The following is a 12787-nucleotide window of genomic DNA, read 5'->3' on the forward strand; positions in this document are numbered from 1 at the left end:
AGAATATTTAAACAAAATATTTAATAATATGGAATCTTTTCCATTTCTTTGTTGTTTTGGCTTACTTTGACATCTTTAAATAATTAATAGTGCTTGGTGTTTTTTTTTTATAATCTCTTTTTTATTTAAACTAGTAACCTATTTATTGAGAATTGCGATATTGATCCATAAACAACCAATTTGTAGTCTGACGTTTCAATTTCATAGATAATATGGGAAGGCGTTGTAGAAGATCAGTGGCCGAATCGGATATAGTATTTAATGACGGCGACTAAAGTGTAGAGCCGGAATTGAAGCCGAAACTTTAATATTTCGCTTTAAATATCGTTATAGTTGTGGTTCGTAATATTATTCCCGCAAGTTGAAAAAAAGGCATAAAACTGGTGTTCGATAAGTCTCTTGGCAATATGCCTGCCGTGAGGGGAGATGGTATGCGAGGGCTCGCAGTTTTTATATCGGATATAAGAAACTGTAAAAGTAAAGAAGCAGAAATTAAAAGAATCAATAAAGAACTGGCCAATATCCGCAGTAAGTTCAAAGGCGACAAAACCCTTGACGGCTATCAGAAAAAGAAGTATGTCTGTAAACTTCTGTTTATCTTCTTGTTGGGTCATGATATCGATTTCGGACACATGGAAGCAGTTAATTTACTTTCTTCCAACAAATATTCTGAGAAACAAATAGGCTACCTATTTATATCAGTTTTGGTGAATACTAATAGTGATCTAATTAAACTCATTATTCAAAGTATTAAAAACGACTTGCAGTCTCGAAACCCTATTCATGTGAATCTTGCACTTCAATGCATAGCTAACATTGGTAGCAAGGATATGGCTGAAGCCTTTGGCACTGAAATACCAAAGTTGCTTGTTTCTGGTGATACAATGGATGTTGTAAAGCAATCTGCTGCTCTATGTTTGTTACGACTCTTTAGGAAGTCCCCTGAAATCATCCCTGGAGGGGAGTGGACATCTAGAATAATACATTTATTAAATGACCCACATATGGGTGTTGTCACTGCAGCAACATCACTTATAGATGCACTTGTGAAGAAAAATCCAGATGAGTACAAAGGTTGTGTAACTCTCGCTGTTGCTCGATTAAGCAGAATAGTTACTGCCAGCTACACAGATTTGCAGGATTATACTTATTACTTTGTTCCTGCTCCATGGCTATCAGTAAAACTTTTGCGGTTGCTACAAAATTATACACCACCATCTGAGGAGCCTGGAGTAAGAGGTCGCTTATCTGAGTGTTTGGAAACAATCTTCAATAAAGCTCAAGAGCCTCCAAAATCAAAAAAAGTTCAACATTCAAATGCAAAAAATGCTGTACTTTTTGAAGCAATAAGTCTCATTATTCATAATGACAGCGAGCCTAATTTGCTAGTTCGTGCATGCAATCAACTAGGACAATTTTTAAGTAATCGGGAAACTAATCTGAGATACTTAGCTCTTGAGTCTATGTGTCATCTTGCAACATCAGAATTTTCCCATGAAGCTGTGAAAAAGCATCAAGAAGTTGTAATACTTTCAATGAAAATGGAAAAAGATGTATCTGTACGACAGCAAGCAGTCGATTTGCTATATGCTATGTGTGATAAAACAAATGCTGAAGAAATTGTACAAGAAATGTTAGCTTATTTAGAAACAGCTGATTACTCCATAAGGGAAGAAATGGTTCTAAAAGTAGCCATATTAGCTGAAAAGTATGCCACTGACTTTACATGGTATGTGGATGTTATTTTAAATCTTATTAGAATTGCTGGAGATTATGTTTCAGAAGAAGTGTGGTATAGAGTTATTCAAATTGTAATAAACAGAGAAGAAGTCCAAGGATATGCAGCTAAAACTGTTTTTGAAGCTTTACAAGCTCCAACTTGTCATGAAAATATGGTTAAAGTGGGGGGGTACATTCTTGGTGAATTTGGAAATTTAATAGCTGGTGATACTAGATCATCTCCACTAGTCCAGTTTGAACTTCTTCATTCCAAGTATCATCTATGTTCTGCAGCAACAAGAGCACTTTTGTTGTCAACCTATATCAAACTTGTTAATTTGTTCCCAGAAATAAAAAACAGGGTACAGGAAGTTTTCCGTGCAGACTCAAATTTGCGTTCTGCTGATGTAGAGCTCCAACAGAGGGCCTCTGAATATTTGCAGTTGAGCATTGTTGCCAGTTCAGATGTTTTAGCAACAGTGTTGGAAGAGATGCCAGCCTTCCCAGAAAGGGAATCATCAATATTAGCAGTTCTTAAAAAGAAAAAGCCAGGTCGTATCCCTGATGATGTAAGAGAATCAAAAAGCCCACAGCCAAATATTACACCAGCTCCAGTGATTAATAACATAGCAAATACAAACAGCTCAAGTGCTGATTTACTTGGTTTATCCACTCCACCTGGTACAAATGCACCTACTGGAAATGGTTTGTTAGATGTCCTAGGTGATTTGTATACAACACCCAAAATTAGCCCAACAACAGTGCAACAGAATAACATAAAAAAATTTTTGTTCAAAAACAATGGAGTACTTTTTGAAAATGATCTTATTCAAATAGGAGTTAAAAGTGAATACAGGCAAAATTTGGGTAGAATTGGTTTATTTTATGGAAATAAAACACAATCTCCAATACAAAATGTACGCCCTGAACTGCATTGGAATGATCTACATAAGCTCAATGTTCAAATGAAACCTATGGAACCAGTATTGGAAGCAGGTGCTCAAATTCAACAAATGTTGACTGCAGAATGTATTGAAGATTTTCTTGATAGTCCTAGCATGTCTGTGTCATTTCTTTACAACAATGTCCCCCAAAAAATTTCTATGAAACTTCCACTGACACTCAATAAGTTCTTTGAACCAACAGAAATGAATGGAGAATCTTTCTTTGCGAGATGGAAAAACTTAGGAGGTGAACAACAGAGGGCTCAAAAAATATTTAAAGCACAGGGATCCATAGATTTAACAGCAACACGTACAAAACTAGCTGGTTTTGGTATGCAGTTACTCGATGGTATTGATCCGAATCCTGATAATTTTGTTTGTGCAGGTATAGTGCACACCAGAGTTCAACAAGTAGGTTGTCTCATGAGATTGGAACCAAATAAACAAGCTCAAATGTTTAGACTCACTGTGAGATCAAGTAAAGAAACAGTTTCACAAGAAATTTGTAATTTGCTGGCAGACCAGTTCTAATCTTCATATTATGTTCTGTTTATTTGTGTTAGTTAAAAGAAACATTTCATATAACTTGAAATTACTGTCAGTGTTTACAAAATGATTATATAATAACACTGATTGGTGAAGAAACATAGGTATATTTTTTTCTCTTACAGATTTTGTAAACTTTGAATTGCTTAAAAAAGATATATTTTTACGTTAATCATTTTATAAGGTTAAAAAAGACAACAGTAATATATTTTGTTAGGTTATTTCTATTGAAATGTATTCCATAACATTTTTATGTCATCATGTCTATTAATTTATTGTTTTAACAGGTATAAAATAATATTTTCGTCATAAGATTATCTCACGTAATTAAGGTATTGTAATGTTGAAGCTTGTTTAAGCCTATCTTTATAAAATTTGAAATTACGAAAATTTATAAATTGCAGTGCAAATTATAGTTATATAATGATGAATCCAAACATGGTATAATACTGTACCAAAAAAAATTCATGTGTATATAAGTTTGAATAGTTGTTTATTCATTGTACATTTTTTTTAACTATATTTATTTTAAAAAAAAAACACATGTTTTCTACATAGGTAGCATGACAGCCAAGTACTTGGCCAATTCAAACAAAATAAGTTATAAAAATGGCAACTGTTCTACTTTAAAACCTGTTTAATTTATTAATCTTGTTTTACTAAGTAAAATTATTTATTACTGCTAACTTTTAAAAATAATGTATAAATCAAAAAGAAAAATCAATAGCTACATTTATTTATAAATTAATAATGAGATTTAACTGAAATTGTTTTAGAGTAGACACAACATGATTGCTAAGTGTCATTTAAGTTTTGCATTTCCTAGTATTGTTCCTTTAACTGATATACCTTATTTTGTATCTAATTTAATTACAAAATGTTGTCATTATTTGGTATAACATTAACACTGCATTATTTAAAATCAAGCATCAAGCAATCTGTTTGTAGTAGAATTGTAAATTAATGGTTATATAAAGTTAATACAAATGTAATGTACATAAGGTGGTCAAATTGTATTTTTTGAACAATCGACAAATACTAACTAAAAATGTTGATTGTTTTATCAAACAAAAAAAACAAGCATGTAGTATCACCGATCAGCTTTCAATATTTAAATTAGTGTTATTGAATGCAGACCTTTTATATGATTTAGTAAAACAAGCATAAAATGCAACTTTGTGGTACTGTGTATATCAGTTTGTCCTGAAATTGTTTATCATCGTTCAATTGTGTTATATATACCTATTTTACGTATCAGAAGTAATATGATGCTCGAAATTGACATACGCAATATCACGCGTTATAAACGGGTCGTGATTAGTAGTAATCCAAAAAATGCCATGTACCTCCTCTAGCTCATGTATTTAGAATAACGAAATATTTGTTGAAATGTACTCATGAGTTTATATAGGAATCTCACAAACTTAGAAATTTTATTTTTTTATTTTGGTACCATAAAGTTATTTAGCGATAGTTTAGGCAATGTAGTATAGTGGTACTGAATATTAAATGTTGTTATAAATATATTAATAGCATGCTGAAGCTTTGTTTGCATGGTAGATACGTTTGAACTATAGAAACAATAAAATAAGTATGTTTTAAAAAAATATGTATTTACAAACTTTGGTAAATATTACATATATGTATATTATGAATTTAAGTAAGAGTATAAATGCTTATTGGATACATGCATATAATATATGAAAACTGTGTTTATTACACGTAAAGTATTATGGCATGGAAATTTGAGCATAATTCATTGTAAAACATTGTTTGCTCTTGCGCTTTGAAATCATATTGTATCTTATTAATAATTGTCTAAAATAAATATTTAACCAGTACATATTTCACATGCTCTTTTTTTCCCTATCCCTAATTACGAAAAAAATATCTAGTTCCTTTCCCCTTCACGTTAAATTATCGGCGTCCTTTAGAATGAGTGACACTTGTGCTTACAAGATATCTCAGTGTGCGTGAGACAACTAAGAGTTAAGGCAGCAAATATATATATATGATATGTAATTGTCCACATATTGTTGTCTATCGTATTGTCAACTAATTTTATAATTGATTTATTTTGATCAATATCTTTGAAGAATTTCATTATGTTGAAGTGGTTTATTTGTATTTTTTTTTTTCAACATAATGATTCAGTAAATATTAAATATTATAATTGTCTAATTGTGATGCATTAGACTTATTTAATATGGTACATAAAATAGTGGTCACAGTTAAATGGTAAGATTCCTCATCACACGATTTATCATTAAACAAAAAATATTTCATGTTTTATTTTATAACATGCCTACTTTTTTTCTACACTTAGTTACTACAAATATGGATCTACATGAATTATTAACATTATATATGTTATATTATAGTATTATAAATATTATCTAATTTGCGTCGTCTCACGCACACTGAGACGTCTTGTAAACACAAGCGTCACTTATTCATAGGATCAGGATAATCTATAGTCACGCTAGTTAAGCTTTTTGATTGAGTTCAAATGTAATATGAGTTAATTTTATACATAATATATATTATCAAGTTTTAAATAAATATAATTATTGTCAATAAATATAGAAGTAAAGACATGAATGTTCCAAACTCCAAGTGTCTTCATTGCAAGCGGCAAAATCATTATTTTGAATTAGAGACGTATATTCGCTCTAATTTTTCACAATTCCCGCTACGATAATAATAGAGTCAATCCCCATTTCCAGTGAATCAATGTCAGTCCATTAAGTTATCATCAGACATTATCACGACTATTTAGTCGTGATAATGGCTCAAGACCAGAGGGCTCAACAAAAAAGAGGATATGGCCTTTTTATTGTATCTTTAGGTGAACTGAAGCGGAAAAGTCTTCTTTTCAATCACACATCAGGTCAAAACTGAATTGTCCAAGTTTCCCAAGATATTTAGGTTAGCATACAATCAGCGACTTGACTCTTTAGTTATTAAAGCTAGCTCGGCCTCTAGCTTTAATAAATTACTTAAGAATAAATACCCACAGATTTGGGAAATATAGTTGGAGATAGACAGATAATTTTGATCGAAATATTAAAAAAAAACCACGTCTCTCTGTCGACTAGTTAGTAAACATTATGCCTAAATATATTGTATAAAAAGTCACTTACACTCGTAACGTTTTTTATTAAAAAAAATATTTGCCTATAACTACACATAAAGACAAAAGTGTGCATTAAGATAATTTCTTGTCTTAAGTCCATTTTATGCTGGATATTCTTCACCGAGGTGATGGACAGATACTGTTAATCAAACCACTCTTCAACATTGGGCGAATTTTCCAGAACGTCGTTGGATTCACTGAAAAAACAATATACATAATAATATATTTTTTTGTATTTTGGTTGAATTACAAAAAAATATGGTTTATATATTACAATTTTTATCGTATATTGTAGTTTTACATTGTAAAACAAACAACAGATAGAGTGCATCGAAACATTATAGTGCGGCCACAATAGCAAATACTCATTCAAAAGCGATACAAATTTCTGTTAGTAAGAATTTACAAAACGAAGTGTCTTGTGGTCAATATGATAAAGTACTCTCACTTTATTATAAATGCGGTTGTATGTTTGAATTAGGGATGTTAGGGAGCTCCGTAACCGTAACCGAAACTATCGGATATCCGATATAAAAAAATATCCGTAACCGTAACCGATCCGAAATTAAAGTTTCGGATAAAATCGGATATGGGGCGGAGCCTAATTGAGACACATTATGACAAGTTATTTTGAACGGCCGGGCGAACCCGACACACAAACCGCGTGCATTGATTATTTTCTTCTGTTGTCGCCTTATCATACTTGTAACTAACTTAGTAATTATACATTCACAAATAGTTCGACAAATTGAAACAAAGGTGTTGTGTTACGTAATTGAAATTGAATTGGTACAAAATGCGTCCTAGCTGAAATATTAAGCGCAAGTGACGAAGAAGAGCAAAAAATAGGTGGTGATGATGATGGTGATACAGTCCACAATAAATTAATTGTTAAAAATCATATTAAATGAATACAATAGAGAGAAAAGGTTCTACTTTTATGGTGGAAAATGCATACCAAGTAGAACAGTTTAAGTACTTTAGTAAGACAGTGCCTCGGTAGGATACACCGTTTAGGGTGTACCGGTGACACCACTTCCTACCAAATGGTGACATAAAAATAATACCATTTTATTACCTATTTGTATTTTACTTTTATAATTCCTTAAAAAATTCATATGCGTAACCGAAATTATCCGAAACTAACGGATAATCCGAAATAATTTCATATCCTTATCCGGTATAATAATCATTCCTATATCGGTACCCAATCTGTATCCGAAATTTCATATCCATAATGAGCATAAGGATGAAGTTTTATCTTTATTTTTGTTTAATAATTGTTTAAAGAAACCGAACCTCATTGTGTTAGATTACATTGAATTTTTTTCCAATAAATATTTTAATAAAATATGTATTGATTTTTGTATATATTTGAATTAATTAGAGATACAAAATCTCGATGTGTTACATTAAATAAAATCCTTGAAAAGTAAAAGAACAGAATAAAACTAAAACAAAATAAATATTTTTTGACGAATGTTAAGTTAATGATAAAAATTAACACCGTTGAACCAAAATGCCACTAAAAGTGAACATCTGGAAGTTGATAGAATTGCTTATTTAAAATTCAAAACTTGTATTAGAATGCTCTCATTTACAATTATATTATTTTATACTTAAAGCATTCCATATGATTATAAAATATATGATTATATAATTTGTTAGGTATCAAATAATGCGTAATATACTGTATAATAAAAGTGATACTGTCAAATTATCCATGGTGTGTGAGTTATATTCATGTGTAATTTCCAGTCACCGACAACTCTACACACAAATGGCACGTATTTCAACAGTGCTGTCGCGTACAAGGCGAAATGCGGACCTTACATTGGTTCTTTGATGTGCTGTGCTTACCATCTGCCTTTTGTTTTAAATCGGAGATTGCAATGTCACTATGAAATACTTGGTGGTAAATAAAATTGTCAAATCTCAAAAAAACATGACTCAAAAATAATTTACTTCAAACACAAATTTGAAAAAAAGGCATGTATACAAATAAAACTTAGCCAGTTATATTATTTACTTAGTTATAGTTATATTATATGCTTAGCCATATATGGCCAGTTATATAATACAATAAAACTCGACAGCCTTTTGTATATAATATTGTTGAGATTTGACATTTTGTAAGGACTGAGGGAGATGTTTCTTGTAAAAGTTGTGAAAAAAACTTTCAAAAATGCAAAACATTTACCTGTCTAGTGAAGGGTCATTGCTAAACATCTCAGTAGGTACAGTAGGCGGTGCCCGCTCAGGCAAAAGTTCGAGGTACGATTGACGCGATTGTAGATGACGCTCTACCTCTTCGGGTGTCATGTGGCCGTCGCTGGCCGAAAGGCTGAATCCTAGTGCTGGCGATGCTTTCACCATCATTGCAGCACTAGATTGATGCTGTCAACCAAAACACGATTATGAAATATTCAAAAAACATTTAGATGAATGTCCCCATTTATAATGGCCACATCAAGAATATTTAAGTAGTTTTTAACAATACATACATACATACTTACTATTTTGGTTTAGTTTAAATAACCAAATTAATAGTGATAAGTTTATTTTTAGTAAAAATAATTAATTCAGAAAAAATCTTGTTAGTTTTATGTATGTGCATATCATGTTTTGTCTTACAGGATTATTAGGATTTGGTGTTTTTTTAGGGACAACAGCTCTTTTCCTTTTCATAGTATTATTGAGACCTTTATTGAGCGAAGACGGTGTGGACAAAGCTTGCTGAACTGCACCAGTGTCCATCTTTTTCCTGAAAATATTTTTTTTCATTAATTATAAACAAATCATGTCTTATGTCTATAGTATATGACATAAGACTACTTGAAATACCTAAAATTATATAACGCAATTATATAATTCAAATGTCTATTCACAAATATGTATTTATTTTAAAAAGTAGTGGAATTATTACTTTATATTCCTTTTTAGGTCTATAGACTCCTTTTTCTCTAAAAATAATGGGGTCCATTATTAACTGTTAGATCCAACGGTTACTAGAGGAGCACCAGCTGTTTAGTGACCACCAGTGCGGTTTCTGTCGGGTCCGCTCAGCCGGTGATCTTTTAGTTTACCTAATACATAGTTGGATGGAAGCAGATGAGTCCAAGGGGATATTAGCAGCCAGTTTGGACATAGCGAAAGCTTGGCTCGATCACGTTTGGTAAAGAGAGCTTCTTTCGAAGTTGGACTTCCCGAGAAATTATTAGCAACTGGATCACCAGCTCTTTGGCAGGTCTAGACGATGCGTGCTTTGACTTAAAATTCGTCAATTCTAGTGTTTACTAACATCACCTTCTCTGTTGCTGCTGCATATAAATGATCTGTTGCAAATCGGTAATATTTATTGCTATGCAAACAAAAGCACCGCAGATACCATATATAACGGCCGCGCTAATATTTCTCCAAAACACGTAGACGAAAACCGGAACAAACTTATGTCTGAAATCGAGTCTTTGTTAAACAAAGTCTCGGACTGGGACAGGCTAAACCTAGTCTTATTCAACGCTAAAAAGACACAAGTTTGCACGTTAACCGCTAAAAAGTTACCATTTGTCGTATTACCACGATTTGAGAACATTCCTATTGCTGCTACAGCTAGTATCGGAATACTTGGCTTTGATATTTAGAGCCTCGTTCGGTTTTGCGGTGGTTCAATTGTAAGGTAAAGCCAAATTGGCACCTAAAAAGCTTGGTGTGCGCAGCATGACAAGTCGGTACTTTAGGTCGCTTCAAACTTTATAAGTCGCAAACTCAGCCTTACATGGAGTATTGTTCTCACCTCTGAGCGGGAGCCCCGGAGTACCACCTTCTTCCATTTGACCATTAATTATTATCGACGATCAAGCCCTTCCCGATGTGCTTGATCGTTTGGCTTTGCGTAGAGATGTTGGATCCCTCTGCATCTTCCTTCTTCCATTCAATTAATGTTCAAAGGGATGGTTTGGATTAATCACCTTCGAACATCGCGCCAGCAATCGAAATTTCATCCGCACCACCTAGATGTCCGAATATCCAAAACACCGCGACCTTTAAGGCATTTCCTGCCTTGCGTACCCATTCTGTGTAACCAGCTTTTGTTGCTTGTTTTTTTGAACCAATAGAACTTGGGAACCTTCAAGAAAAGAGCCTATATGTTTTCCTAGGACCGGCAATGCACTTTCAATACATGGCATGTTCCCTATTAAAAAATAAATAAAAAATTACCTTACCTTTTCATAGCCTCAGCATTATTATAAGTAGCATCATCTGAGGATTCTGTGTCTTCACTGTCTGAAGTTGTACTCTCATGCTTTTCATACTGTAAAAGTCTATCTAAAAGAAAGCTACGATCACGAGAAACTTTTAATAACCTCTTCTGACTACATCTCAAGGCATCTTGGAAACATTCATTTTCCTGCAACAATATTTAGTAGAAAATTTATATTTTCAAAATGACCAGTACTTTTTGAAAACTGAATTTGGTTTATAAATATAAATATAATAATAATATATTATAATAATTATATATAAAAGGATTAAGAAAAACAAAAATAGTGGTCAAAAACATTTTTATATTTATCTTAATCATATTGATGTACTCTGTCTTCTTTGAATAGCCAGAAAATGGAATGATTAGGTGATCTACTTTGTTTGAGGCACTGTAAGAAGTATAAAACAATTCCATACTCAAAGATTTATGTCCTGCTTGCCTTTAATTACACTGGCTTACTCATTTGTACACATAATACAAAGGACTGAAGAATTATCAGCCCACTCACTAGAACACTTAATGATGGTGTGTCGTCTGTCTGAGGCCCCACATACTTATACTGCTACCACAATAAATATGTGAAGACTCTATAACTTTCATATTTAATTTTAAGAACATGATATGCAAGTATGTAAAGGGCAATATTGGAATAATAACTTCATTGTATATTGAAATGTTTCGGAATAATATAATTATATAATCACTAATTTAACATTCATGTTATATAAGTATATAACATGAACTTAACTACTTGTAGTGGATACTCGGGTTAACTGTTTTTTATTCAAATATATTATTGCAATCAATGAGCAATATACTCTTGCACTAATTCTAGTTAGTAGTGATGTAGTATTATTTAAAAATCTAGTTTATGCTGCCTATTAGTCAACTACTACTTCACAGGGTAATGAATGTTAATAAATTACTTACATATATAAGATACTTGAGTTTCTTCTTCAGTGTTAAATATTGCGCTTTGTAATTAGGTTCTGGTTCAGGATCACTGCTGCTGTCGCTAGAGTAGTCTTTCCGTGAATCACGACTATGTGGAGGATCGACACTTATGCTATTACTGGCACTGGCCGCCTCATTAGCCTGCATATTCGCTATAGAGCGACAGTACCACCCATCGAGCATCTTCTACAATATAATTATCTAAATTCAAGAATTATATAACATAAATAAAATAAAGGAAATTTTATTGGTAAAAGTTGAAGATTTCTTTGTACCTTGGGATAATTTTCGGAAGCCAGGGTTTCTGTTTTTTAAGGTACAGATATAAGAATATCACTACGTTGTCTTTTATTTTAAGCAATCGTTCTATTATGTTCACTTATTGTGAAAATGCATATGTTAAAATTCAAAATAAAACAAAAATAATGCGCCTCTTTTTCAACTTATACATTATTTAGACACTATTGCTGTCAAGTGTCATTTGCTATTATGTCAATTATGTCATGTCAGAAATGACTACAAACGTAAAATAAAAAATTCCTACGTGACATTGGCGAAATAATCTGTGCCCTGTGGCACAACTAAAAGCCATTAAACTAAGAATTGAATTGTAAAATAAAAAACTAATCATTATTGTTTTCCAAGGAGTTATTCAAAGACCCATATTTAAATAGATAAAATGAATATTACTTAAAAGCGGATTAACTCTGTTTAAATTTAAGTGCCATTAGAAAATTAAAAAGGTGCAAAAAAAAAAATTAAATTAGTTGAACAAAAGTTGTAAAATAGCAAATTATTTTTGAACCTATTTTTGGTATTCAACTTTTTGTGACTTTAACTTTGCCAAGGAGTGTTTAGATAAAATAATATTCCACAATCTTTACCTATGACTGTTGTAAGTGGTGACTAAGGACTGGGGCCTGATGAATGTAGCGACATCCCATTGATTGTGGAAAGTTAAAAACCGGCGCTAATAACTTTAAAGCTAACTTTTGCGTTTCTTGGGAAATACCTATGACTAATAATGGTTCGCGATTGATTGAATACGATGATGAATTAAATTGAAATACTTCCTCGTTCAAATCACTTACGAGTGATCGACATCATTCGACTAGTGTTAACGCAGCTTGTGGAAAATTTAAAAGTCCATCTTAGCACCAGTTTCTGTCTTCCAAGACATTTGTATCTTGGAAGACAGAAACTGGTTAACATTCAGGTGAACAA

At 32.2% G+C, this 12787-nt stretch overlaps 2 protein-coding genes across 2 annotated transcripts; one reads left to right on the forward strand and one right to left on the reverse strand.

Moving 5' to 3' along the window:
- Positions 1 to 196: 196 nt before the first annotated feature.
- On the forward strand, positions 197 to 5059 carry Ap-2alpha (Adaptor Protein complex 2, alpha subunit). The gene has a single exon (XM_026643763.2). It carries the CDS (start codon positions 408 to 410, stop codon positions 3192 to 3194), a length of 2787 nt encoding a protein of 928 aa, XP_026499548.1. The 5' UTR covers positions 197 to 407; the 3' UTR covers positions 3195 to 5059.
- Positions 5060 to 6348: 1289 nt separating this feature from the next.
- LOC113403365 (INO80 complex subunit E) lies at positions 6349 to 12037 on the reverse strand. The gene is made up of 6 exons (XM_026643892.2): positions 11839 to 12037; positions 11540 to 11749; positions 10569 to 10753; positions 8980 to 9109; positions 8546 to 8742; positions 6349 to 6542 (listed from the first exon to the last, which is right to left on the reverse strand). The coding sequence occupies exons 2-6, from the start codon at positions 11744 to 11746 to the stop codon at positions 6488 to 6490; spliced, it is 774 nt and encodes a 257-aa protein (XP_026499677.1). The 5' UTR covers positions 11747 to 11749; positions 11839 to 12037; the 3' UTR covers positions 6349 to 6487.
- Between the last annotated feature and the right edge of the window lie 750 nt (positions 12038 to 12787).

This window comes from Vanessa tameamea, chromosome 13, assembly GCF_037043105.1.
Source record: "Vanessa tameamea isolate UH-Manoa-2023 chromosome 13, ilVanTame1 primary haplotype, whole genome shotgun sequence".
NCBI classification, from domain to species: Eukaryota; Metazoa; Arthropoda; class Insecta; order Lepidoptera; family Nymphalidae; genus Vanessa; species Vanessa tameamea.